The 27,848-nt window shown below is 39.2% G+C and overlaps 2 protein-coding genes across 6 annotated transcripts; one reads left to right on the plus strand and one right to left on the minus strand.

Moving 5' to 3' along the window:
• Positions 1–191: 191 nt before the first annotated feature.
• ITGB1BP1 (integrin subunit beta 1 binding protein 1) lies at positions 192–8,678 on the minus strand. 4 transcript variants are annotated; one of them, XM_065681599.1, is made up of 7 exons: positions 8,599–8,678; positions 7,417–7,517; positions 6,520–6,598; positions 5,645–5,781; positions 4,349–4,441; positions 1,321–1,470; positions 192–574 (listed from the first exon to the last, which is right to left on the minus strand). In XM_065681599.1, the coding sequence occupies exons 2-7, from the start codon at positions 7,486–7,488 to the stop codon at positions 503–505; spliced, it is 603 nt and encodes a 200-aa protein (XP_065537671.1). In that variant the 5' UTR covers positions 7,489–7,517; positions 8,599–8,678; the 3' UTR covers positions 192–502. The 4 variants fall into 4 exon arrangements, with proteins under 4 accessions (XP_065537671.1, XP_065537673.1, XP_065537674.1 ...); XM_065681601.1 differs by having other exon boundaries at positions 7,417–7,514; positions 8,599–8,663; XM_065681602.1 differs by lacking the exons at positions 6,520–6,598; positions 7,417–7,517; positions 8,599–8,678 and having other exon boundaries at positions 4,349–4,413; positions 5,645–5,732.
• On the plus strand, positions 8,618–27,669 carry CPSF3 (cleavage and polyadenylation specific factor 3). 2 transcript variants are annotated; one of them, XM_065681595.1, is made up of 18 exons: positions 8,618–8,824; positions 9,646–9,709; positions 10,571–10,668; positions 11,527–11,655; positions 12,533–12,710; positions 14,222–14,311; positions 15,212–15,362; positions 17,551–17,726; positions 18,299–18,457; positions 19,211–19,357; positions 20,360–20,512; positions 20,871–20,979; positions 21,261–21,359; positions 22,579–22,673; positions 23,237–23,324; positions 24,239–24,308; positions 24,878–24,974; positions 27,241–27,669. In XM_065681595.1, exons 1-18 carry the CDS (start codon positions 8,649–8,651, stop codon positions 27,340–27,342), a joined length of 2,181 nt encoding a protein of 726 aa, XP_065537667.1. In that variant the 5' UTR covers positions 8,618–8,648; the 3' UTR covers positions 27,343–27,669. The 2 variants fall into 2 exon arrangements, with proteins under 2 accessions (XP_065537667.1, XP_065537668.1); XM_065681596.1 differs by lacking the exons at positions 8,618–8,824; positions 9,646–9,709 and having other exon boundaries at positions 10,582–10,668; positions 11,570–11,655.
• The last annotated feature ends 179 nt before the right edge of the window (positions 27,670–27,848 follow it).

Consider the following 27,848-nt stretch of genomic DNA (forward strand, 5'->3'; position numbering starts at 1 on the left):
ATACAAACAGCACTTGAGCAGCAAAATTACATCTTACGGATTTTAGTTGAATGTAGGAACTGTGCAGGGAGCAGACCTAAGGCGAAATTAGAGGTCTGAAGTACCAAATGACTTTGCTCTTGTTTTATTCTAGTATCTGGGTTAAGCAGAACTGAAGTCTACATTAACAAAACATTTTTCAGACAAAGAGGTAGAAGTGTCAGTTTTATTTTACATTTCTACAGTATTGACATTAATATACAAAACATTACTGGGGAGAAAATACCATGTTAAATACAAAATCCTGTCTTGTCCTGGCAACCAAAGGTGGAATAATTCTTCAAGTTTTATGTTTGGGGAATGACAGAGTACCATGTGCAAATCTGCATGGCTCTTGTTTGCACAGGGAGTCTTTTCTGGGACTATGTGTAGCTGCAGCCAGTCTGTGGTGTCACGAAGGAGCCCCATTTCCTCCCCACACAAAGGCCTCTTGTGCTACACCGTCATGTGCTGCTGAAGAATATCAGGACTTCTCTGACATTAAAACTGAATCAAAGGCTGTAGATAACACTTTGCAAATAGCTTGTGCTTGTTCCTAAAAAAAAAAAAACACCCAAAAGACCCCACCCAAACACACCCATTAACACTTTCTGAAGAACATCTGAATGCCTAAAACTCATTTACAGCAGAATGTGCCCTTTATCATTCTTTTGGCAGACATGCAAAATGGATTAGCGCAAGTGAGATTTAATTTGATTTCTGTGGTCTGCAGTGACATGTGGGAAACTGCTTTAAATGAGCTCTTTTGAAATAAGAGTAGTGAGCTTTCATCACAGCACGATGCTAGCATTCAAAAAGTCAGTCTGTGTGTTCCCCCAGTGCTGGGGGGTATGTGTCATAGCATAGCATCTTAACAGGGCATTCTCCTACTCTTAACAAGGGATCACTTCCCCTGCGCGCTCTATTTCCAGACTTGTTACTCGATCGCTCCCTGCTCAGTCCCATCTTAAGAGGTTTTTGTCTTTGAAAATACAAATGGAGAATTGTCCTTAGAGGCTACAGTAACACTCTTCAGACTGCAGAGAGCTTTCTCAGGCATGTACATTCACTGGCAATTTTAGGGACTGTAGGTATTTTCCCTCTAAGCTGATCAAATGCAGTCAGCAAATTCTCCCCAACTCAGCCAGGGCATATTGAGAACTCTTTTTTTTTTTTTTTTTTTTCAATTGAGTAATCCCACTTCTGCCAAAAAGCCTTCACCAAGGGCCTTGGGTTTTAGAATCTCCCTTTTCAATCAGAATACCGATACCTAAATTAAATACTGTAAACATAAAGTCTTACCAAACTATTGCACTGATATACCCAGAGGCTGCATTCTTCAGAGGCTGCATCTGTTGTCTTCAAAGCCAGTAAACTTTTTCCTGCTCCCAGACCATCATCATAGCAGACCATCCGTACAATTAAATAGAGAGCATGCCTATGTAACACATCCTGAAACCACATGGCAAATAAAAGTTACTCTGGAACAGTGCAATGGCTATTTGAGTTTTCCAGCTGTTTTGATACTGTCTCACAACAGAATACTTTGGATTTACTCACAGGAGAAAAACATTCCTGGGTAAGCTTACAACTTTTAATTAAGAGTTTAGTTGAGATATAAAAGAATGGGGATTTAATGCAATTTTAGCTTTAATTTTTGCTTCTATTTTAGAATTGCATTCATATGTGGACACATTCATTTCCCACCTATCCTCACTCCTGTGTGAGCAGGACAAGTGGGATGCTCTGTACCTCTGGCACAGATGTAACGTAAAACAACTTTTTACTTTTCCAGTACTTTTCCGGACAAGCCCCTGTCCCAGTTCTGGCAAGGGTACTGGAGACAAGGTTAGTTGCTTTAGAAGGTGGTGCGGCCTGAGCCACAGCATGGGCCCTGGCTCTTGCCGAGATCTCGTCTGGGAGACCTCTCTGATAGAGCTGCAGGGTTTCACACCAGCCCCAACAGTTCTAATCTTGATGATTCCAAGAAAGGATGGGTTTATGTGCAAGGTCTCTGCAGACCTAACACACAAAAAGCCTTTCTTCTCAAGCCATCTACCCAACTGGTAATACTCATTTGGTTTATTCCAGTCATACCACCTCCCAACAGTTCTAATCTTGATGATTCCAAGAAAGGATGGGTTTATGTGCAAGGTCTCTGCAGACCTAACACACAAAAAGCCTTTCTTCTCAAGCCATCTACCCAACTGGTAATACTCATTTGGTTTATTCCAGTCATACCACCTCCAGGGTCTTACAACTTCAAGACAGCTCTTATTCTATGCTGATGGCATGAAACGCCTTGTCCCTATCACTAGCCAAAGGTCTAAAGAAACATCCACTCTTGATACAGATGCTATAAAAATGGACAGTGAACTTGACGCCTGCTATGAAACCCTTGAGAAGAACCCTCTATCAGTGCTTCTAAGATCACCTTGCCGAAAAACATCTCCGTTCCTGACGCTCCATCACACCACGCTGAGGACAGCTGAAGCCAGTAAGTTCCAACTTACTGGAGCAACCCTCCAGTCTCCCTATTAAAGATGCCAAGTTTTCCCTCCAAATCAGGTGTAACTTTTTAGTTACTTGCTTGGAACTTACTACAGTGTTAATGTGTGTGTGGATTATCACTGAAAGAGAAAGAGAGAATTCTTTAAAGGACACAATTCCCCTGTAAATCCATTTTCTCCTTCCTCTTTGGCTATGAGGGGATCTGCAGCTGATAAAGAAATGAGATGGTAGAAGAACAAACTGTGCCCTACATGTGCGTGCATACATACATATAATATACAAATATACACAAACAGAATGAGAAGGCCAAAGCCTCAGTGTGACTTCTATAAATGCTTTGCCTTTAGTTTCTAATGGTTGCATCCCTAAACAATACAAATCAGTGAATTACGTATCTCTATATATTTCAGTCACTAATGAAATAATTTCTCAAACGGCTCAAATCTATGAGGAAAAATGTTAAAAATGAGGAAAAATGCAGTTAATTCTCTTTGGCATCTGAAAAAAATAGCTGCCTATTTACCTGCAAAGGCATCTACGCATCACAGAACTCCCACCTTCCCCTGAAGTCATTAAAGACTGAACTCTTTGTATGAAGGCAGAGAAAACCTTTCCACCTTAGAAGTCAAGTGGACTAACACACTAAAGAACAAATCAAATGTCAACAGTGACACAGATGCAAAAAGCCAGAATTTGGGGAAGAGTATGCAATGCAATAAAATGCTAGTGCAAGCTAGCTTAATCACAGATGACTTTATCAGCTTAGGCATGCTTGCAGCTTGAAGATGGAAGAATGATGGATAAAAGTTTTAAAATTACTTATTTGATCTTTATCAGAGTGAAAAGGAATTTAAATAACAGCATAACCTATGTTCTTGATGAGAGTTAAGAATCTGGGAGGGCAGCAAAATCAGAACCCAAAAGAATTCCAAGTTTGAGTAACAATTACTACTTTTCCTACCAGGCATTAGAAACAAGTGTTCTATTTTCTTAAGGGACCAAAAGAAACATTTTGCTTCAGAGTATTCAGCTGCTGAGCAATGCTATTCACCTTCCTCATACTCAAGGCCTTTATCAACAGGCATTGTTGGCTTGTTGATGGGTCATGACTTCATAAGGCCAAGTATTTGTGGTATCTAGGGCTCTTGAGGACAACCAGAAGGAAACCACATGGCTGCAATACAAAGCTACACAGAGGCAACTGGAAGGCCCTGGGGAAGAGACCGGATTTTTATTTTTAGCCAAAAAGCCGCTTGAAGTGTGCAAAAGGAAAATAAACTACATGTAGGAAATGATGCAAACAAAACACAGGCTTGATGAATAAAGTGGAATCATGAGGCTTTAATGCTAGCGTGAATTAGGATTAGGAGTGCAAGGCTGGAACTTTAAAGAGGAAAATAACTCAGATATTTTGGGGGAAAAAAAAACCAAAACAAAAGCAAAAAAACACCTTTGTTTTTTTCTCTCCACACTAACACCAACAGGAACTGCATTCCTAACAGGCTGAGGGACCCATGGTCTGGGACACCACAGTTGTGCTACCTTTCCATGCAAGAGAATGGCAGGACAGTCACAGAGAAACAAGGTGTGCCCAAAATGCATAAAGCCTTGCTTGCCTTATGTCTGGTGTTCTATCTCAAAAGGAATGGATTTTTGTCATAAATCTAACCAGGAAAATACAGAGTTCTGAGGAGAACTGAGATGATGCAGTGCTGCTGTGAGGGTTTGTTTGTTTGCTTAAAAAGATCACCTATCACAGAAATAAATCAATGCACTTCCCAACTCTCACCAAAAAGACAGTTTGTTGTGAATCACTTACATATTGATCAGATGTTGAAACTTTAATGCCGTATTTGGAAACTCCCATAATAAACTCCTCTTCACCTGGAACAAAAGGTAACTTTCCATCTTGCTTTGGAGGGAAACAAACAAAAGCCTTTAGTGCAGACAGAAGAACATGAACAATGAAGATACGTAACAGAAAATGTGTTTATGTGTCCTTCAGTCAAATCATCAACTGCACTAGCCCTGCTCCTATCTTCCTGTGTGGAGCCTGCCTGCCACTCTTCACTTGTCCAATCTCTTAACCTTATGTGAAATATATTCAGGAGAGGTTTAGATTTGGCATGAGGAAGCATCTGTTTACTGAGAGGGTGGTTGAGCACTGGAACAGGCTTCCTAGAAAGGTGGTCAAGGCCCAAAGCTGGTCAGTGTTTAAAAGGCATTTGGACAATGCCCTTAACAGCATGTTTTAACTTCTGGTCAGCCCTGAGGTGGTCAGGCAGCTGGACCAGATGATCACTGCGAGTCCCTTCCAACTGAAACTACTCTATTCTGTTCTAAATACTCCGTGATTCTGGAAAGGAATTTATCATCTCAGGGAAGTTTGGCCCTGTGGTCAGATGTGATGGGGTGAAAAATAATGCATGCTCTATCACGCTGTGCTGGGTGACCTATGTTCCACACTGGCAGCAATATTGTTATTTGGCTGTAAAAACAGTTTTAGCATATATTCAGATACGTGAAATGTCAAGGTGCTGCAAGACAAACAGATATTCTGTGATTTTAAAGATACAAATGATCAGCTATCTAGTGAGAACAACCAGTTATGGCTTTGAGTACAACCAGTTATGGTTTTGAGTACAACAATAAGTACAAGCAACCACAGCTTGGCCAGGATGACCTAAATACTATTCAGATTCTTTGGTCACAGGTTAGTAAGTGGCTGTAAGCAAAAATGACATTTTCCTCTACAGGAAAACTTCTACAGTACTGAGGACATCTGGAGGAGATAATTCTTTCCTGGATACTAGTCCTAATGGTGCTGAAGATAGTATAGCAACTTCCAGTTGGGATACTTGTTCAGTAATGACTCATGAGCCTGCTTCTTCAGAACAGCTCTCTGGGTGCAATTTCTCCAGTTAATCACTAAGATGGAATTGAGTGTAGCAGCTTTTGAGATTGATAGCGTAATGTTTTCTAAAGTAAACTGCTTTACTGTAGTAAGTCTAAAATTTACACAGAAAGATGTCACATCACATGATAATATGAGAGAAATACACCTGAGCTTAAGATGTTCTGACACTATTGGTATTGTCTTTTGTAACCCGCTTACCTGTGCAACATCTATGTAATTTATCAAGTCCAGTGGCCCCTCAAGACTTTTGCTCTCATTATATTTCAGTTTTTCAATGGCACCAACATATTTAACTCTGAATTCTGCACATGTATCAGAATTACTATTGCTTTGTCCTGCAACAAAATAAAGCAAAGCAATTCTGAAGTATTAGAGAAAAGCAATGCTATTCTAATGGGTGTTAACAGGGCTAACTTAGTAAATTCCATCATTTTTGCAGGCTTTCATCAAGCACTTAACCCCCCCCCCCCCAGTATGTTAACTCTCCTAATGAACTGTACTGGCCCATGGTAAAGTCAATAGTTTCATATGGATCCACAATACAGCACTGTTTATACTCATTCAAATTGGAGTTAACAACCTTGAATAGAAACATAGAAGCTGGTTCTATTGTTCAATATCATTTGTTTTAAATAAACTGCTCTGTTCAACAGTGATGCACTGTGATCTAATGTGGTACCAGCTACTAGGAAGAAACCAGGACACCTGGTGAGCAAGAACCAGTAAAATCAAGTCTTACTTCCATTATTTTAGTCCAAATGTAAACTCTAAAAAGCAGGAAACACAGCTTCCAAAAAGTTATACCAGATTTATTCTGTGTAACAGACTAGTAACACAACTAAGTTGCTCTTACACAGACACATTACCTGAAAAAGTGACTTAATCCTAGATGAATCATTAATAATACTTTAAAAGTCTAGAGCTATGCACACATTAGTCAACAGGCTAACAGATTCACTCGCAATTAGTAAAGATGCATATTTTAACCTTTTCCTTTTTCTCTGCTCTTTTATACAAACACACATAAAATTAATCCTGCTCCATACATATCTGCCCAAACTCCGATTACATACCTGAACTTTTTGTGGAGTCTGTATCTAGACTAGCCACAGTACTAGACCTGGAAAGTCCCCCAAGACTGGAATCTACAGACTAAGAAAAAACATTAATATCATCAGAAAGTTACTAAGAACATATTAACATTTGGTGCTAGATACCTGCCTCAACTCTTTCTTTTAAATAAGCTAGTATTCATGGTCTAGTTACTTAAGTAGCACTGCAAAAAGGGGGAGAAAAAACCAAAACCTATTTCTTTCTTGCACTTATCCTTCTACCTTAACGTAAATCAAGACTGATATAAATTCAGCAGGAACCCTTCAGAAGTCCACATGTATTTTGAAAAGAGAAGGAAATAAAAGAAAAAGAGAAAATGAACCTTCAGGTTATGTCCAGACTTTTCTGGTACTGCATCTTAACTTGAAGGAATTGACAACTACATGCTTGTCACCAATGCTTGAAATAACATAGCAGTGCAAGGGAAGTGAAACGGCACCTTGGAAAATCCAGAATATTCAACTGATCATTCCAAAACCTATCAGACAAAATGGACACATTATTCAAAAAGAAGAATACTTTTTAGAGACACTGAGTAACCAACTAGTACTGTAGAACAAACTCATTCTTGGTACCTAGCACCAGGCACCTTCTTAAAGACAATATTTATCACTACAGAACAAATGTACTGCTTTTTCCTCCAAACCTTACTATGTGCGGCTACAACTCCTGTGTCTGTGGGCCTTCCAGCATTCATCTCGGAATACAAGGGCTTTGTAATGGATAGGAGGTTTTAACTCTCATAACACAATCTGAGGAGTAGTGGAAGTAGTGAGTTCTCCCTATTCAGAACAGCAAAGCACTGAACTGTCAGCAGAAGTGCTTCCATAGCAGAGTATATACCACATTCAGCTTACCTTGCTCTTAGTGCTGATCTCGCTGCTCTGGGAGCTGCTGCTGCTGTGCCGTTTTTTTCCTTTTCTGAACATTTTTTCATAATTGGATCAAGCAAGATCTTCTAGGAAGGAAAAGTAAAAATTAAAGCTGTCAGAGCATCAAGGGAAAGGGTTCCTGGCAAGCGCCAAAGTGACTCTGTCCACAGTGGACAGAAACTGGAAACTTGTAAAGAACTCTGAAGATGGAAGTAGCTGCTCTTCATGTGTGACTGTGAAAGTCCCTCCAGCTCTCTGCTAAAACATCCCTGTCCTTATCCATCCAAAATTGCTGCTCCTTAAGTTACAGACTGTGGCATATGTCAGTTTCTAATGCACAGAAACATGTATTTAGAAACAAGACAGAATTTAAAATTTATATTCTCACTTAAAAGCATAAGATTAGTTTTACTTGTAACTACAATCAAAGTGCCCTACAGAGTGTGTCCAATGCAATCCCTGCTCCAAGGATTATGCTCCCATTAAAAATAAAACCAACAAACCAAACAACCCCAATTCTGAAGAACTACTGACTGTAACACTTGTAAGAGCAGCCATTACTACTTAACATGTTCCTGAAAATTAAAGCCAGCAGCATATTACATTTACTGCCTCACAACGGAGTTACGGGGAGTTCTGAGAGTATTCCCAAAGCATTTTTCCTGTCTACCCAACTACTTCAATTGCTTCACATAACATTTGGCCAGACAGTGTCAAGAAGCAGGACACTGACTCCCTGTCTGGGAGTGCCATTTCCCAGCTTCAGGGAAGAATACTGTAATTACAAAACTTTCAGAGATTCTGAGTAGGTGGAAGAAAGAGCACAAAGGAGTAACGCAGCCTGAGCACTGTTCACGCGGTTGGAAGTGCAGAAGACACACAAGGTGGAGCTGAGATCTGAGATGCAGTGCTGGATTACAGCCCCCAGCCTGCTGCTGTGTTTGTTGTGTCCTACAGACAAGCGAGAGGCAAAGCTGCCGGCGCCGCCGCCGGGGGAAGGCAGGAAGGAGCGCGGCCCCTGCCATAGCGAGCGGCACCGAAAGCCCATTGCCAGCTCGTCCCCACAGCCTCTTCCCCGGCCCTCCCGCCTTCAGGGAGGCACCGCTACCGGGACCTCGACGCCCGGAACCTCCCGTACCTCGCACCCGGCTCGCCACCGCCCCTCACCTCAGCCCGCAGCCCGCGCTCGTCCTCCCACTGCCGGGTCTCCACCCCGCATGCGCGCAAGGCGCCGAGGACAGGAAGCGGAAGACGAGCGGAAGAGGAAACCGAGCGGCAGCGGAAGGCGGGCGGGCGCGGGGTGCCGCCGGGCTCGGGGCATCATGTCCGCCAAGCGGAAAGCCGAGGCGCTGATCCCGGCCGAGGAGAGCGATCAGCTGCTCATCCGGCCCCTGTGAGCCCCGCGGCGGCCGAGGGACCCGCGCGTTGGGCTTGGGCAGGGCTGTGGGGGGGGCGCCGGGGCTGCGGCCGGCCTGGGGTTAGGGGAGGAGCCCGACCTGTGGGGTGGGCGCGGGCCCAGGCCCCAACCCGGCGCTTCACATGGGCCCCGGTTGTGTCATCGCGACCGGTGAGGCGGGAGCGTGGCCTGGGCGGCCCGGGAGGAGCGGTGTTTGAAGTGCGGAAATCCCGGGCTGCCTTCCTCTTTCCTTCCGTGCGTTTGCCGTCCCCGGGAGAGCCGTCATGCTCAGCTGGCAGGATCGTGGCTTTTCGCTGTGCGCTGCTGAAGTGCCGTCTGAGCAAAACGCTTCTGTTTTACTTTTGCTCTTAGCACTGTGGGTCTTGTAGTACTTTGAGTTGATTTGTTTTTCTCTGGTGAGGATGCCAATGCAATTTGCAGGTGTTTCCAGTAGCACAAGAGCTGTCTTCTGGACAACTTGAAGATGCTACTTAAAGCTTATTCACCCCAACATAATTTGTTCAGTAAACTTCCCATTCCTTATACATCTCAATACTTTGAGGCTCGAGTGTGCAGGCATGCAATAAAACACGGGAGAGACCAAAATAATTTCCCCAACCATTCTGTGTTTTTTTCCTGCATTAAATAGGGCCTCATTTCCATCGAGATAAATACAACTGTTCTGCTACTTTAAGTGTTTCAGCTTAAAAGGTTGTTATTTCTACACAGAAAAGTAATCCCACTAAACACATCCAGTGTATAGTTGCATCCATATGGTGTGGCTTGGTTTAATTTTGATGACTGATGTCTTTTTGCAGAGGTGCTGGCCAAGAAGTGGGAAGGTCATGCATTATTCTGGAGTTTAAAGGAAGAAAAATAATGGTAATTATTGTATGAATGTATTTGTGTGCCCTCCCATTGTGGTGCTTCAGATCACAAAAAGTTGTTAAGGGTTCAGTTCAGCTGCCACACTGAAGTCAGTCACTGTGCTGAAAGAGGCAGGTTTTACAGCTTTCTGGTACAATATAACGTATAACAGGTGCTATTAGAGAGGCTGTCCTGTAAAACAACTCCATATCCTCACACAGCATGTGTGTGTGTAAAGTGTGGATTCTAAATCACAGAATACCAGGTTGGAAGGGACTGCAGGGATCATCTGGTACAACCTTTCTAGGCAAAGCATGACCTAGACTAGATGTCCCAGCACCCTGTCCACCTGGGTCTTTAAAGTGTCCAATGCTGGGGAATCCACCACTTCCCTGGGGAGATTATTCCAATGGCTGATTGCTGTCATTGTGAAAAAAAATGCACAAAAAATGTACACAGGTTTCAGTGGAACCTCAGGCTAATGTTTACCAAGAGTTATGTATAAACAGTCACATATAAACACATAGCTGTTCTCTTCCTCTTTTCCAGCTGTCTTCTCAGATGGTGGCTGGAATAACTTGGACATTCTGACTATTATTACCTGTATTCAGGTGTTGCTGAAGTGTGAGTGAAGGCTTGCATAGGTGCTAAATTATAATCAAAGACTGGGACGTTTTGAGAAATTTTCAGTGTCCCAGTGGAGATGAGTCATTTAGACAGAAGCCCAAGATGTGAAATCCGGCGCTAAAAGCCGTGTTTAAGGAAAAAATACTTTTTGCATGATGCTAAAGTCACTAGGAACTGTATTTTAGACCAAACTGGAAGAGGGTTTCTTGCATGTTCTGTTAGAAGCTTTAACTTCCTTTAATTTTTCAGCTTGATTGTGGAATCCATCCTGGACTGGAAGGAATGGATGCTCTTCCTTACATTGATTTGATAGATCCCGCTGAGATTGATCTCCTCTTAATTAGTCAGTAAGTTGCACCTGAAAGATCAAATAACTGAGGTTGTGGTTGGAGCTGTGTTCACTGAGAGGCTGGAAAGAGGCGTCATACAGATGGTAATGGCATGGCAAAATTTCAGTTTCCAACTTTTTTTAAATTGAGGATGTTCAGTTCTTGACATTAGAACTCTCCTCTGAGTTCGCTGTGATGTCTGACTTTTATAACCTGGCCTGCTTTAACACCGTTGTGACAGCTTCTAGGAGTCTTCCACATGAAGACTGCTGAAAAGTATTGGTTGTGGGTTTTGCTCCCTTGGCTGAATGAAGAAGGTTCTTGGACACTTAGGCAAGCTTTGAATGTGGTTTAAATATTGCTTAGTGGCTGAGATCAGGTCTCTATAAAATCCTGAGCTTTCGTGGTATGTGCTTGTTTCACTTCTGTTTCAAAAGTACTTCCTTAAAATAGGTCAAACTTAAAAGTGTGGCCAAATAATTTTGTTTTAGTAGTTAGCATTTTAACCCATAGTGTCCAACATGCAAACTTAAGATTGCATTTGTTAGCTTTCTTATATCTGACATTTATAGTGTTCCTGGTTCCTTTTGGTTTTCTCCCTCTAAATTTATATGTATATTACAAAAAGGTTAATTCTGAAATTATTTGGGTAAAACGTTTGCCATTAATGGGGAATTTCCTCTATTAGGTCTTCCTGTCTGCACATCTTGTCACTAGTGTACAGAATGTAGACTAGCATAGTTAACAACAGAGTTGAGAATTCTGCTTCTGGATATTCATGATGCCATGTTAACCCAGCGAAGTAGTGAATTATATGATATGTATTCGTGTTGTGTGATGCTAATGTAGTAATTGGATTCATGTGTCTATTTTAAGTTTCCATTTAGATCACTGTGGGGCTTTACCATGGTTTTTACAGAAAACAAGTTTTAAAGGAAGGACGTTTATGACTCATGCCACAAAAGCTATTTACAGATGGCTTCTCTCAGACTATGTCAAAGTCAGGTAAGCTGAGCTGTGGGTTGTCTCTTTTAACTCAGGAATTATTTCACCTATAGATTCAACAGGAAACTGAAGATGAAGCCACCAGAGGTGGCTGGATGAACCTGGATGTTGCCACAAGTAGAACATGATAACTAGATTAGAAATAATGAATCATTCTACTGCCTAAGGGATAATGTGACTCTCAAATAATCGCCTATTAATAAAAAAAAAATATCTTTCCTTCTTTTCTCTTGTTGCTTTCATTTGCTGTATTTGGACCTTTAATAGTTTCCTTTTTTCCCCCCATCTGTCTCTCTGAAGACACTCTTGTTCGCATGCTTTTTAATGTCTGTTTTTCCTGAAGCTTCATAGAAGTGGTTGTTTTGGATTTCTCTTTTTTTCTTCTTTTCTTTTTTTTGTTCCCCTTCTGTTAGATGCCTTGACACATCTTTTCTATGTGAATGCAGTGGTCCTGAGCATATCTCAACTCAGCAGATTCTAGCTTGGGTCAGAAGCCTGATAAACAGTCCTCTTTTAAGTTGTTTGGTTTGGGCCAATGGGAGAAGTGTGTTTTAGTTTGGCTTTTGAAGACTGTTACAAGCTAACAAGTGGCAGATTTCTGTCCAGAGTTGGGAATCTATTGGTACTTTCAGACAAATACAGAGCAGATCCTGAACTGCAAAGACCATTCTAGCATGGCCTTTCAAAAGAAAGATTCTTTAACTCCATTTAGGTGAACTACATTAGAGTACCTGGACTTGATTCCTAACATAGGAGACAGCATTACTGAATGGAAGTCTTACTATCAGTGGAAACTACCCAGGAAGTGTTTATCCAACTGTTACATGATCTAAGGTGGTAAGATGAGCTGATATTTAGCCATTTCACTTATATCCAGTAATATATCAGCGGATGACATGCTATATACAGAAACAGACCTTGAAGAAAGCATGGACAAGATTGAGACCATCAACTTCCATGAAGTGAAAGAGGTGGCAGGAATCAAATTCTGGTGTTACCACGCAGGCCACGTCCTGGGAGCAGCCATGTTTATGATTGAAATAGCTGGTGTGAAGGTATTTTGTTTTTATTATAAAGTTGAAATCAAGCCTGAAGTGTAATGTGGTTGTTAATTAGTTCTTATTGTCTGTTAAGCCCCACTGCTGTGGCTGGAGATGTCAATAGACTTGGACTCCAGGCAGGGTGGGAGCCCTTGACTTAGAGCGTGTATTTTCTCACTGATGAGAACTAGCAAGTGACACATGTATGGAACCAGGTAGGCTGTTTGGATTTTATAGGGGTGACTTATGACTCAAATTTGGAACCAGTAAACTGACAGTTTTTCTTGTTGCTCTACTCAGAGGCAGCTGATAGCTGAGGCATGCTTATGGAGGCTGCATTTTAGTAAAACCTAGGAACAGATGTCTGGTTTTGTAATTTTGATTTACCATGTGCCTGCCTTGAGTGCTTAAATGGCATTAGTCAAAGTATGTGAGTTATATTTTTCTCATAGCACGCCTATGCTCAAGTACATAAAGAATCAAGATTAATTTTTAAGCACAGAGAGATTAAATAAGTCGTTGTGTAATCACAGGCAGCACTGCATCAAACCCAGATACTTGAAACTACTCTCATGAACTGGAGTTCAGTGGATGATCACTGCCAAAGAAAAGTTTCATGCAACCTTGAAGAGGGGAGAGAGATTCTGGTGGTGCTGAGGCTTCTGTCTAGAGGACTTTGTTCATAGTTGTAATGATTGAGAATTTTAGAAGTTTAAAAAAAAAGCATAGAAATGGGATTCCATTATTTTCTTCAATTCCCTGGGAAGCAAACAAAGAATGTGATAGGTTACCTGTAGACCCAGTTGTCTGCTGTTGCTGACTATATGTTTGTTGTTCACATTTTAATCAGTGGAATGATTGTTTAGTGAAAACTGTTTAGTTTTGAAACCAACCCTTTGGGCAGAGTGAGCTGCATTCCACCCTGCAGTTAAGAATCCATTCAAAATTGCTTACAGATTACTTCTTGATGTAATGGCAGACATGATCATTCTGTTTAGAAATTCTGCTAATTACAGGTTAGGTTTAGTATAAGAAAATCTTAGAAGAATTTTTAATAAGTAATTTGATTGTACTATTCACTGTATTTCAATTCTGATATATAAATGCAGTTTTACCTACTTCTTACTTCCACTCAGGACCTGCTGTACTTTGTTACATCAATTTTTACTTCTTAATGATCAGTGCCTGTACGCAAAAGGCTGGAAATGGCACCTTTATACCTCAAACAATAAATAAAATCTTAGCAATTGTTTACCTAGTTCTGCTGGAATTATTCTGGTGCTTAAAATAAGAAATGTTTTACTTACTGTGGCTAAAATATTTGTATTGTACCACTATTGACCTAATATTGTAAGCACTGTCCACATCAGAAAAGTCTTTAATTAAAGTACATCTGACCCTTTTATGATAAATTCCTTAAACCCGTCTTTGCTTAAAAAATATCACTCCTATACAACAGCTTTTTAGAGACCACTGACCTGGTAGAACGTGTAATCAGAGTAATTGCTTCTCTTTGTCTCCAATAGCTTTTATATACAGGTGATTTCTCAAGACAGGAAGACAGACACCTGATGGCAGCTGAGATTCCCAATATTAAACCCGATATTCTTATAATTGTAAGTTTTACAGAATTATCTCTTATATTTGTAATGAAATATATATAGTGATATTACTTAATTACAGTAATTATTTAATTACTGAAATATATATAGTGATATTACTTAATTAAAGCTAAAATGAAATGAGAGGGGAGATTTAGTGGTAGGTCATGGCTTGCATTAAATATCCAAATGCTTGGGTGTTCAGAACACTCCAACATTTCTTTTCACTGTATTAAAAAGTCTAATTTTCATTTTAGAATTTTTCTAATGAAGTTCCTTAAGCCTTTAGACAGACCTTTTCAAGATGGGAGATTTATTAGGTTTAGACTTGTTTGCTAGATGTATTGTACAAACCCCAGTGTAGCTAGATGTCTTTAGTAGATCCTAACCCTGATTTTGTTTACTGTGTTCCTTCTAATTGCTTTCTGTAACTGCTAATTTCATTTTAAATCACATCAAAATCCTGTATTTTATGTAATTCCTATATTTTAGGCTAGGTACTTCTAAACTGTGGCACATGTACCCCTAGTGAGCCATATTAATATGATAACCCCTTCATCAGAGCAGTGGCATCACTGCCATCTAGGAAAGTATGTATGCTAAATTTGAAACCCCTTACAGGAAGTATCAAAATTAATAGCTTTAATTGTTTGTTTTCCTAACAGGATCTGTCTTTCAAACCAGCTGGGAGGGGTTTGCGAGAAGGAAAATTTTGGTCATTTTAACTTGGTTGAGGTGGTTATGGGAATTTGGAAGTGGTTGTGATTTTTTTCTTCACCTCACCGTTCTCCTTCTTCTTGCCACCATGTTAACACCAGTATGCTTTTCTGTATTTTCGTGTTGGATTCCGAGGAGAAGATTGAGAATCAATCTCTGTGTATCAGTATTTTTAATATTAAATTTCTGTATACACAGGAATCCACTTATGGTACTCACATTCATGAAAAAAGGGAAGAGCGAGAGGCAAGATTCTGTAACACTGTTCACGACATTGTCAATAGAGGAGGTAGAGGTCTTATTCCTGTGTTTGCCCTGGGTCGAGCGCAAGAACTGCTTTTAATTTTAGGTATGTACCTTCCCAGCTCCTCTTAATAAAAGGCATAGAGAGTTAAATGAGAATGTTTAAACAACTCTTTAGCCATTTTCCAGTGTGTTAATGTGTAATGCATGTTTGTCAAAGTGCCAAAAGTCCAATAAACCCACCAAAGCAGTTCCACTTTATGAGGCAGGATGGAGGCCTAGAAAGGAAAGGGCAATATGTGCTTGACTCAAATCTTGTTGAACCAGGATTTCAGGAAATAGGGCCTAATATTGCAGATTGAAAAGTGAGCAATCACAGCAACTGTCCTATTGAAACTGTACTGCTAAAAAAAGGTGTACTCTGCTGCAGAGTTTCACCATCTTCGCTCTTTAATTTACAAGTCTATATGGAGAAGTCTATAGGAAAATTTGAGAACATACAGACATTTAAGTCCTAGTGGTAATGGGAAAGCAAATTAGGCTTTATTAAAAAGAGCAAAATGGAAGGGAAGGGGTAATTATACATGATCACAACAAGCCACTTCACATAAAATATATAGGTAGTTGTGACAAGGTACTTCAGGTAAACCAGTTATTAAATGATTATTTCCAGGAATGTTTGCTTCCTTTTAGCACATTGAATGTGTACTACATTACGTGCTTTTTCAGTCTCTTTTTGCTCCTGCAGATGCTGGCAAGACCAAAAGATAATTATCTCAAAATTAAAACATTCATTTTTAGGGGTATTGAATCTAAAGTGTTATTGAAGAAGTGTGACATTCTTCTTGCTTTCCATTTCATTTTAGCTCAATATTAAAAGCTGATTTGTTTCAGAATGTGTTACTGGTCTATTCAAATGTTAATAAGCAATTTGGGTCTAGGCAAAGGATAGTATTCAGCATGGGATTATTTGCTACTTATCAATGATTGAAGGTTTTTTATTTTATAGGGGAGATAGAACAGGAACATTTTAAATCTTGTGTAGCCATCAGTTTGTCATTTGTTTGCCTCTCCTTGCTGTGTGTAGGTATTAAAGTTGAGTTTCTAAAGGTAAGCTTGAAAATACTTCTAGTAAAGCTAGACATTCAACCGGATGCAATTGCATTCTCTACCTAATTAAGCATCTCTTATGTCTACACAACTGGGCCCACAGGATTACGTGTTTGGTTTTCTTCTTTCTATATGACAAAAAATAAAATACTGTGGTACGGTATAGAAAATTATGATGATGTCCAGTCCTTTACTGTCACTCTGAGTCCTGCTGTTGGTTATCTTCTATTGGCTGTGGCCACCTTGCGCTTGAGTTTATTAACATAGTGATGTCAGTGAGCCTCTCTTACATGTTCTGAAAATCTCTGGCTGCATATCAGACATGTCAGGTTAAAGCCAAATAATTTTAAATACACAAAAGAGTGTACCTTTATCTTTGGATGATTGTTCCTCACTTAGGCAGTATAAATATGTTTCAGACTAGCAGAACTGCATCCAAGTGGGAAAACAGTTAAGTTATGTTTGCACAGATGCATTCGGATCTCTTCTTTGTGTTGAGCAAAGGTCATGGCTACTGTCATTGATGGTAAAATAAGTTGTGGTTAGTGGAGGCTTTTTGCCTTTTTTTGTTTCGGTTAAGCTTGTAAAATATAACTGTTGGTGATATATAGGAAGCCGTAAATGATAACTGGGTTATCCCTTCACACCTTGAACTCCTTGGGTTTGTTTTACACAACTTTGTTACAGTGAATTCTCATCAATATATCTATGCACAGATGTCCCTAGCTATTAGATGTGTAATTGATATTTGACAGAGACAGTTCAGCTTTATTGCAGTGGTTTCGTAAAGCTTGCACTGTTGTAAATGTAGATTTATTGCTGCGTAATATTTTGTATGCTTTATACCGTATAGCTGAAGTTGGTAACTCATTGGAATTTGACCTGCCAAAAATATCTGAGATTCATCTTTTTCTTGTTTGTTTGCCTGCTTGTTTGTACTAGTTATACACATTTTTAGTTGGTGATTGCTTTTTCTTCTTAAGTAGAGCAGGTAAAATAAAAAAGCTTATGATTGTGACTTTCTGTGATAAAAATGAAAAACTGCACTGCTAAATCTGTTTCACAAGGAGCATTAACACTTCTGAGAAGCATGCACTTTGGAGACAATGTTGTGGGCAGGGTTGTGTGGGTTTTTAGTTGGGTGGTTTTGTTTGTTTTCCTTCAGTGTTTCTGGGTTTTTGTAGATGAATACTGGCAGAATCATCCTGAACTCCATGATATCCCTATATACTATGCCTCCTCCTTGGCAAAGAAGTGTATGGCAGTTTATCAGACGTATGTCAATGCCATGAATGACAAGATCCGCAAGCAAATTAACATCAACAATCCATTTGTTTTCAAGCATATTAGTAATCTGAAGGTAAGCTTGAGTTAAGGTTGTTTTACAGAAGAGGAAGGGTGATAGAAAAATTCATAGAATCATAGAATGGTTTCGGTTGGGAAGGACCTTCAGATCATCTAGTTCCAAACCCCCTGCCATGGGAAGGGACACCTCACACTACAGCATGTCATTCCAAGGCTGTCCAACCTGGCCTTGAACACTGCTAGGGATGGAGCATTCACAACTTTTTTGGGCAACCTGTTCCAGTGCTTCACCACCTTCACAGTAGTTGCTGAACAGTTTGCATGTTGACTGTCCCAGTAGGTTGATTAGGTACAGGTTTATATCCAAATTATCTGCTATCCCAGTGTTTAGAGGGCTTGTTGAGGGGAGCTTATGCCTCAGCTTTTCTTCCACTGTAGGTCCCTGTGCTTACAGTTTGCTCCTTATGGGCATCAATAGGAGGAACTCCTTCAAAGGGCACTGTTTATGAGGATGGGATATAATTGGTGAATGTAGGGCTCTACTTGTACCTTGTTCAAATTGTAGCTAGGCTATCGTTCATGTGACTAAGTTATGGTATCTGATATTCTTGCTATTTGTCCATTCAGAGTATGGATCATTTTGATGATATTGGCCCAAGTGTTGTGATGGCATCCCCAGGTATGATGCAGAGTGGCTTATCCAGAGAGTTGTTTGAAAGCTGGTGCACAGATAAGAGAAATGGAGTAATTATAGCAGGGTACTGTGTTGAAGGAACACTTGCTAAGGTGAGTCACTAATACATCACGACTTAATATGTAGAAGTATTCATGTTATGTTTAACAAGAATTTGTCAATGGCAAGTGTCTTTATTTGAATTTACGGAGAAGATTGCTATCAGGTACATGTAATTATGTCGTTAAAACTAGTTGCTTTTAGCTAATACTAATGAAAAGTACAGAAAATTGGCATATGGCCATTTCTAGTGATGTTAGAATAATCTTTTCTAGGAGCAGTTACCTTGTCATGAGAAAGAATGATTGATGCTTTTCTTCAGCTTCCGACCCCTCCACCATTTAACTTTTTGAGAGGGGAGCCCTAATCCTAATTCTGGAGGAATAGATATTAAATCTAATGCTACTTAAGTATCAGAGATCAGACCGCCTTGCGCATATTGTGCTACTGTCCAGTTGTAGAGAATTAAATCCTTCCAAATTCCAGCAGCTGAGAGCATCAGAGCATCTAGTTTTGCCTTTAGAGATAGAAGTCATACACTAGCTACAATTTTAATGTAAATTTGAGTAAGACGAGTCTGGAAGTATGACCCCCAAGATTTGCAGGATCTGAGGAGTTCCTATTTGAGTATACAAAAGATGAAATAGTGTGCATTGTGCTTGCTTTTTCAATTTGTGAGTGTTTGTTTTGTGAAATTTGAGAGAAATTCTTCACATTTAACCTGACTGCCAATATTATTTCATATGGTTTGGAAATGTAAAGCATTTGTTATATGGTGTCTTATTTAAAGTGCTCTTTTACTCTAGCACATCATGTCTGAACCTGAAGAGATCACAACTATGTCAGGGCAAAAACTGCCACTGAAGATGTCTGTGGACTACATTTCTTTCTCTGCTCACACAGATTATCAACAAACCAGTGAATTTATCCGGGCCCTGAAACCTCCACATGTGGTTAGTATACATGCTGCCCATCTCTCCAGAGTGGGATTCATCAAACCACTTCATGGCCTTGTGTCTGCAAGGTGTGAAGTCAAGTCATCATCATCATCATCAAGGCATCCGGGTGTCTAGCAGTAGCAGTAGCCAGCATCCCTATGCCTTTAATAATAAAAGGTGGAGATTTTAGCCGGTTTCCATCATGTTACCGTAACAAAGTAAAGATGAACTTGCTTCTGACTGTGTGCACGGGGATTATCTGGGGATGACTTTCAAGAAATTGGTATGGTCCATAACGTGTTTCAGCAGTGCTTTGCAGAAATAAAATACAGTATAGGACCACATCAAGTTGTGGGCACTATTTTTGGAATAATTCATTGCAATTTGCCCCCAGATAAACAAGAAAATATTAATTGAAGGTATGCAACAGGCAACAAAATTCAAAGGCAGCAATTGAGGGGAAAAGCATGAGCAAATTGCAGGGAGCAGGAGGTGTGAAAGACCAGAATATGAAAATGTGGACTAGGATCTGAAACTTAGTGAGACTGGAGGAGAATCAGTGTGCAAACACAGATAAGAAGGAAAACAAATCGTGGAAGAAAAGAGGATTTAACTTTGCAAAGAGAATTGTGAACTGTGAAACATCCTCTGAATTGCATGGTTATTTTGTTTATAGTTATCTACATGCAGACACAAAAATGTAAAGCTGACTAACTTCTATTGTTGAACTTAAAGCTTTGCTTTCATAATATAACAGTGTATGAAAAGTTAAATGGAATCTCTGTCGTGCACTCTGCTTACTTGCATGTATTTTTCTACTAATACTCCGGGTTGTGAAATTGAGGCCTTTGGATAACGCAGCAATATCAAAGACATAAAACTACGTAATCTAATTGAACCAGTATTTCATATATTGACATTTTTATAAAGATGAGGTACAAGATGGCAATTTTGTTTACTAAACATGTCTGGTTGGTCAAATAACTTCTCCTGAAAGGAAAACTCTCCTTCCTATAGATTTTAGTTCATGGTGAGCAGAATGAAATGGCCAGATTGAAAGCAGCATTGATCCGGGAATATGAGGATAATGATGAAGTTCACATAGAGGTTCATAATCCTAGGAACACTGAAGCTGTAACCTTAAACTTCAGAGGAGAAAAACTTGCCAAGGTATAAAATCAGTAGTTTCTTATCTGTACAACGGTATTTTCCTCTGGGATAAAACCCACACTTATTATTCCAAGTCTCTATTTTTAATTGGTTTCAGATTGCATGTGTTTTCCAGGCACTCAAAGTATGTGAGTGTTTTTCATTTAGTGTTGTATTTGGGGTTTGGATTTGGTTGGGGTTTTTTTTTTGCCTCTTCACTCTTCCAGCCTTTTCTTGTGTTAATCCCAGAATGTCTGTTGGGTACGAGGACCTTCCTTTATTTTCAGAGTTAATTTTATGTGATGTTTGACTTTTCTGAGAAAACTGTATTTTGTCTCCGTAGCTACATGTGAGCTGTGAGTGTGTTTTTCACTTCCAGGTGATGGGGTCTTTAGCAGATAAGAAACCAGAGCAAGGACAGAGAATTTCTGGAATCCTAGTTAAAAGAAATTTTAACTATCACATCCTTTCTCCATGTGACCTCTCCAGTAAGTAAAGACAGTGATGTGCTCAGTAGGTAACTGAAACTTAGAGAATACTTTTTTTTTCTTAATGGGTATGATAAAATACCAAGCTCTTACTGCTTTCTTAACCACAGATACATTATTTCTCTTACAATAGACACTCCACCCTCCTCACTACAGATTGTCCTTTTCAACCCTCTGTCTTAAATGTCTTGATGCCGCTACTGATCTATAGTGGCAATTTTATTTTTTAGGAAGTCAGTTCAAAGGGACGGTTTTTAATAGGAACTTTTTAATTCTTTCAGATTACACAGACTTGGCGATGAGCACTGTAACACAGACACAAGCCATTCCATACACAGGTCCTTTTAATCTACTTTATTATCAGCTACAAAAACTTACTGGTGCGTATTTGGAAAGATACGGTTGTGATTTATATTGGTCAACTTTTAAAACAATTTCCAGTCTTCAGAGGTCTTCTCAGTGGAAACTTCTTTGCCGGTGACTGAAGCGCCACAGTTTATTTTGTATTTTACAACTTTCATTAGATTATGCAGCTTCTGACCGATGCAGTTGATGAGTATGACGCATCCTTTTGGAGGGATTCCATTGTAGCTGTATTACAAAATCATGAGCGTGTAGCAGTATAGAGCCTAGGGCAACTTCTGTCTCCTGTCAGCCCACAGAGTGAGTTCTGTATCCATTCTGATGTAAAATTTATTAATTGATCCTTTATCTGCAGCCCCAAAATAGAATTAATGGAATGCCATTCCATTAATAAAACCAAGATCTCTATCCTCCTTTGTGAAAGACAGCCTCTTCTGTCCCTCCGCAAGAGGCAAGAATCACAGAATCACAGAATCACAGAATCCCAAGGGTTGGAAGGGACCTAAAAAGATCATCTAGTCCAACCCCCCTGCAAGAGCAGGGTAACCTACAGTAATCTAGCCTGGTTGGCTTTTTCTGAGTCAGAAGCCATTTAAATCTGCCATTAATGTGATCCCCAGTGCTGCTGTTTAGCTTTCTGAAAGGTCAGGGGCAGCTCCTGGCCTAATTCATTAAAGGCACACAGACTTTGCAGGATCCCTTCCCAGATTGGAAGCGCAGGACTTTTCTTTCTTCCCTAGCGTCCGAATCTAATCCATATCACTGAGGAAGAGAGAAATCTGTGTTCAGCTGATGTTCAGGTCTCATAACCCAAGTGCTCCATGGCACACAAATGCTTTTGGTTTAAGCTCTATGCTTATGTAAGCAATGGGTTATCCTTCAAGGGTTTAAGAGGAGCTGGTTAATGCTGCAAATGCAGCACTGAATTTCTTGGTTGTTCTGTTTTTCATTGGTGTGCATACATCAGTGTGCTAAGCTGGTCAAATGTGAGAATTCAGAACAAGTAAATTGGCTGGTATTACATACTAAAACACCCCAAACAATCCAGAACAAAGCAAATAATCCTGTCAGGTGAGGGAAGAGAGTATGCACTTCCATTTTGTGAGGTGCTCTGAGCAGTTGTGATAATAACAGACAACTCCTTATTCTTAAATAACCTGGGGTTTTATGCAGGTAAAGTTAGTCTTGCTTTCAGTATGATTTTATTCTTGCTAACCATTTGTTGTCACTTTTTAGGTGATGTAGAAGAAATAGAAATTCAACAAAAACCAGCCCTGAAGGTTTTCAAAAATATTACTGTGATCCAGGAGCCAGGCATGGTAGTCCTTGAGGTGGGCATTGGTCAGGGAGCGAGAAGTATTTTGTTCTCCAGTTTCTCCAGAATAGTATCATGAGATAAAGACTATGCAGAATTCAGTGTTTTAAGTAGCTTTCTGTTGGATGCCAAGGAGAATGAAAGGTAGAACAAAATTCCCCTTGAGCGATGGTCCTGTACTGATGCTTGTTGTTTCATTTAGCCACTGCTGGTTTCCTTTTTGCCGTGACTCAGGAGTGTAATGGCAGATTTGGTGCCCGTTTTTTATGTGGCAAGTAGGAATCGGAAATAATGTCAAATGGTGTTTTCCATTTCCTTTCCAACAGTTGTTATTAATAACTTTCACAAATGTGTTCAGAAGCATTCAACAGCTTGAATTTTTCACAGGAAGTTACTGGAATATACCAAGTTAAAAGTAGTTAATGACTGCCATACATTTTACACCAAGTTATTTGAAGCTAGAATTCAAAGGAAAGCAAATGGGAGAACACAATGAATTTTACATTGGTTTTATGTTGCATTATTCACTCAGCCCAAAAAATGGTCTCACATTATTACTTTTTTTTTTTTCTCTTCCAGTGGGTGGCAAATCCTGCTAATGACATGTATGCAGACACTGTGACAACAGTGATACTGGAAGTGCAGTCAAATCCCAAAATACAGAAAGGTACTAAGTTTGGTGCATGCATATTTAACTGAGGCATGGCTTCTTAACTTTTTTATATCAAGCTTAGAGGGTTATAATGCCTTGCAATAGATTGTGAGCCCCCTGTTGTACTTCCCTTCCTTATGAAACTTTTTTAGGGAGTAAGATCTGCTACTTAAAACCAGAATTGCCACTTGATCTTCATTATTTGTAAAATGTTATTTTGTTGAAACCTACTCTTATGTGGCAACTGGTAGCTGATTGTGGAAAATGTGTGTTTATCAAAAGCCTTATCCATCAGTGAAAAACGCAGTGATTTTCACAATTAGCTCTTCCTATGGACCTCTGACTCCTTTAATGAACAAATACTTAAATAATTATGTTCAAACGAAAATGACGTGATTTTAAACTACCTCTTAGTTTCAAAACCAAGTCTAAATAATAGTATCGTTATTTTTATTTTGACCTCTCTATGCTTAAATGTATTCCAGAAATGTCTATGCCTGTTACTACTACTCACATTTGCTGTCTGGTTTCACTTTATGTATTCTCTGCATGCTCCTAGCCTCTGTGATGTGGTATTTCTTTATAATAAAAGAATAACCAAATGATGAAAGTAGATTATTTTTACTTCTTAGCAAAGGCAATTTGAGAGGTAATGAGCATAGCAATAAAAAGGAGAATTAAAAACTTGCAAAGTTTTCTGTTTTAAAATTTGGTAAGTACCAGGGAGCTTATATTTTAAAATTATGTATTTCCTTGACTCTTTCACCTTTAATACATTTTCTTTGTGAGTTGTTTAAATATATATCTCTCTTATGTAGTTCAGGAAGACTGTATCTTCCTGAAAGTCAATTAGGAACCAGGCAGTAAAAGTTAGCCAATTTTTGCTCCCAGCAAATGTCTGTGAAAGTAAAATGACTTTTTCTTTTCAGCTGCAGTACATAAAATTTCAAAGAAAGTAGACATGGATGTGTATAGGAAGAGAATGGAGATCATGCTTCAGTAAGTTGGCATATTTTTCTAACAGAAAATGATCACTGTTAATCATGTGAATACAGTAATTTTAGCATAATACGGTTTAAAGACAGTTATTTTAAAATGCTTTTTGCAAATTTACTTCAGTCTAGTTTCTGTGAGGCCAGGAATTACGTAAAGAAAAAGGTACAATAGAAAGATCTCAGCATCATCAACATTTTGAATACAGGACTTTCTTCCAGGAGCAGACTTTTATGTTGTCTCCCAAAACGCTGTGGTTGTGGAAGTAGCGTTTTGGTACTACTCTAATGTATATTTTGTTATTTACGTAGAAATCCTGCCTCTTCTGAAACCAAAGGAATCCTTCCTTTCATTTATGATAAGATTTATTTTGGTAAAATAGTTACTGTTAGGTGATAGCCACTGTCATAAGAATTTAGATATGGATTTGTTGATTATATTTAAGTGGGTTAAATAACAGTTGCTGAAAGGAGATACTCTGCTGACAAAACGCCTTTGGAACCCTGAGGTTAATAGAAAATAAATTACAAGTTTGCTGTTTGGCCACGTCTTACACACACAGAGCTTTGTTTTAGGGATATGTTTGGAGAAGACTGTGTGAGTTCAAAAGATGGCTCTGTCCTCTGCATCACGGTTGATGGCAAGACTGCAAACATTTCACTGGACACTCGGGTATGTACAGCAAAGCACTCCCTTTTATGTGTGGCTATATTTAGCAGAGGCCAGTCTCCCGTCTGATATACAGATCTGCCTAGAATATCATGTACCCATTGCTAAGGAAATTATTTTGTATTTGGTATCAAAGCACCTTAAGCCTGTTCACTTTCCATTATTTCCACTGACATTCTCATCAGTGGATCAGTACCCTGCCGCTCTGAGAGAAATACTGACCCAGCCTGTGAGCTGAGCTCACTGATTTAACAGAAGCATATCCTACTGCGTTTTCGTCGTTTAAAAAAAGCTAGAAATGTTTATGTAACAAATGCAGGGAATTTGGAAGAAACCCCAGTATTTGTCAGCAGCTCTCTACTTGTATAAAGATGGATAAAGGAAGATTGTAGAGGAGAAACGGATTTAACCCACAATTTCTTTTGTAAATGCTCTTAAAACAGGCTCTGGTCTGAATAATGGAACAATCAGAGTAGCAGCGATAGTAATTAATTGGGTTTTTGGTCATCTGGATCGTTTTGTAGCTAAACTGAAAGCCTGAAGTACTCACAAAAAGAAGTGTTTTATTAATTTATTAGCTAGGTTCAGAATTGAATGTCATCCATGTCAGAAGGCTGCTTTAAGAAGCTATCACGCCTAGTTATTCGAAAAATAAGGAATTGTAAAGAATGGTTCAAACCATGTCTTTTGTGTTGTTAAACATTTTAATGTGTTGACTTTGTCATTATTGATAGCATAGTGAAAATACATAATGTATTACCACTACCCATTGTAGTAATCCATTCCAGTCTGGAGTAGCTTCCAGATGCTGTCCTGAGGGACCATAACAAATGGTTTAAGTGTTCTACAGACCCAGAAGAAGGTTGATCCCAGCCCAAAATTTCTTACTTATTGAAACAAACTAAATGAATATTAATTATCTCAAGAGAAAAGTGAGTTAGAGTCTTGTGGTTAGCACACCATGATTGCTATGTCATCTTTTTTCAGTTTTTTAATAAACATATGCTACATTTCAGTGTATACATAGTACAGGAACATAGGACTGATGAAAAGAGCTCTTGCAATAGAGAAAAAGTAACAAGACTAGGAAAAAAATACATAATGCTTAATCAAGAAGTTAAGCTTCATTTTCATGTCATATTATATTGATATATGTCCTTATTGTTAATAATACATTATTGATGTATGCTATTATTGTGCACTGACAGAAGCCCTAATGGCAGCTCAGCTGCTATCTTGTGTATTTTTGTAATACTTTACATACTGTGTTGGCAGGGGCAAGCTTGTGCCATTGTGAACCAGGTTTCTGTCCTTCTTTACGTGTATATATCTCTTCTTACAAAACTTTAATTGCCTTAAAATGAAAAACTGTTTAGTATAGATCTGACTATATGGTGGGATTTGTGATTTACTTTTTCCATGGTAACTGTTAACACAGTGCTCTTAGGGTTCACATGCTTCTACCAGCATTGTCAGATAACATTAAATACATTCACTGTTTTAAATGCCCCCCTCTTTTTTCTCTTCACAAACCTTTATGGTTGAAAGCTGTTACTTGTTCAGAAGACCAGCAAATTAATACTGAATTAGAGAAGGTACAGTCTTAGAGCCTGAAAGTCCATAGGATCAAGAATAGTGTTACTGTGCGAATGCTGCCCTTTGAGATAGAGCAGTCAGGGGATAATCAGGTTGAATGTTGATCAACTTGTGTGTTTGGGGTGAGCATCTTTCTCTAGGAAGACTTGCTTTACTGACAGATGAATCTCTTCAGGCTTTTATATTGATGCAAATGTTATTTTATGGGTGTGGGAATATCAGTGTGGAGGCTCCTTCAGTACAGAGGGACTGCACCTCTGTGATGAATGCATGTGTTTTACAGTATTAACCTAATGCAGTGCAGGTGAATTCACAGATAAAATGGAAACTCCAAGGACTTGAACCTCATGTGGTTTTATTTGATTTTGAATTAAATGTAACGTACAGAACTTAATGCATTTTACATAGTAGTTTTGAAACATGTTATTAATCAAACATAACACTTGAGGTTAAGCTTCTTGTTCCTCAGCAGGGCTTCCGTAAGTCTTCTCTGTACTCTTCTACATGTTGGCAGACCATTTAAGAACACACAGTGCTGCTCTTGATACCTCTTTTCCATTTGCATGACTATTTTTTTCCTTTCCCCTGATGAGCACTGCATTGTTCACATGCTGAAAAGGAATATGAAGTGCTGGTTGTTCTAACTTACTTCACTTCTAATTTTTGTTCCCAGACAGTTGACTGTGAGCCAGGAAGTGAAGATGATGAATCTCTCCGTGAAATGGTGGAACTGGCTGCACAGAGGCTTTATGATGCCCTCAGCCCAGTATGCTGACCTCTGTAGATACCTAGGACACATTAAAAAAAAATCTTTTAAATGTTCAATTTATTTGGACAATTTTTTAAGAGCGAATACAATTTTTCTTCAGTAAGTCAGATGTATCAATGCTGTGACTGTGAAACTGCTGAGTTATTTCAAGTAATGGAAGAGCAACCTTAGAGCAACTATATTTGTGGATGTATTATAGATTATAATAAAACCAGGCAAAGTGTGCATATGTTCTTTCTTCTTATGTGCACATACAAGAAATAAAGAAATTCTTAACCTATCTAAATGTAGAATTACAAAAATTAAATTGAGTTTCATGTTTTTGAAGGTTAATGACCAACTGGAGGATGAATTGGATGTATTTGGTTTTCATATGCTCAGAGTCATAGAATCATATAATCATAGAATAGTTAGGGTTGGAAAGGACCTTAAGATCTAGTTCCAACCCCCCTGCCATGGGCAGGGACATCTCACACTAAACTGCCACCCAAGGCTCTGTCCAACCTGGCCTT

The sequence above is a fragment of the Lathamus discolor genome, chromosome 5 (assembly GCF_037157495.1).
Source record: "Lathamus discolor isolate bLatDis1 chromosome 5, bLatDis1.hap1, whole genome shotgun sequence".
Classification (NCBI taxonomy): Eukaryota; Metazoa; Chordata; class Aves; order Psittaciformes; family Psittacidae; genus Lathamus; species Lathamus discolor.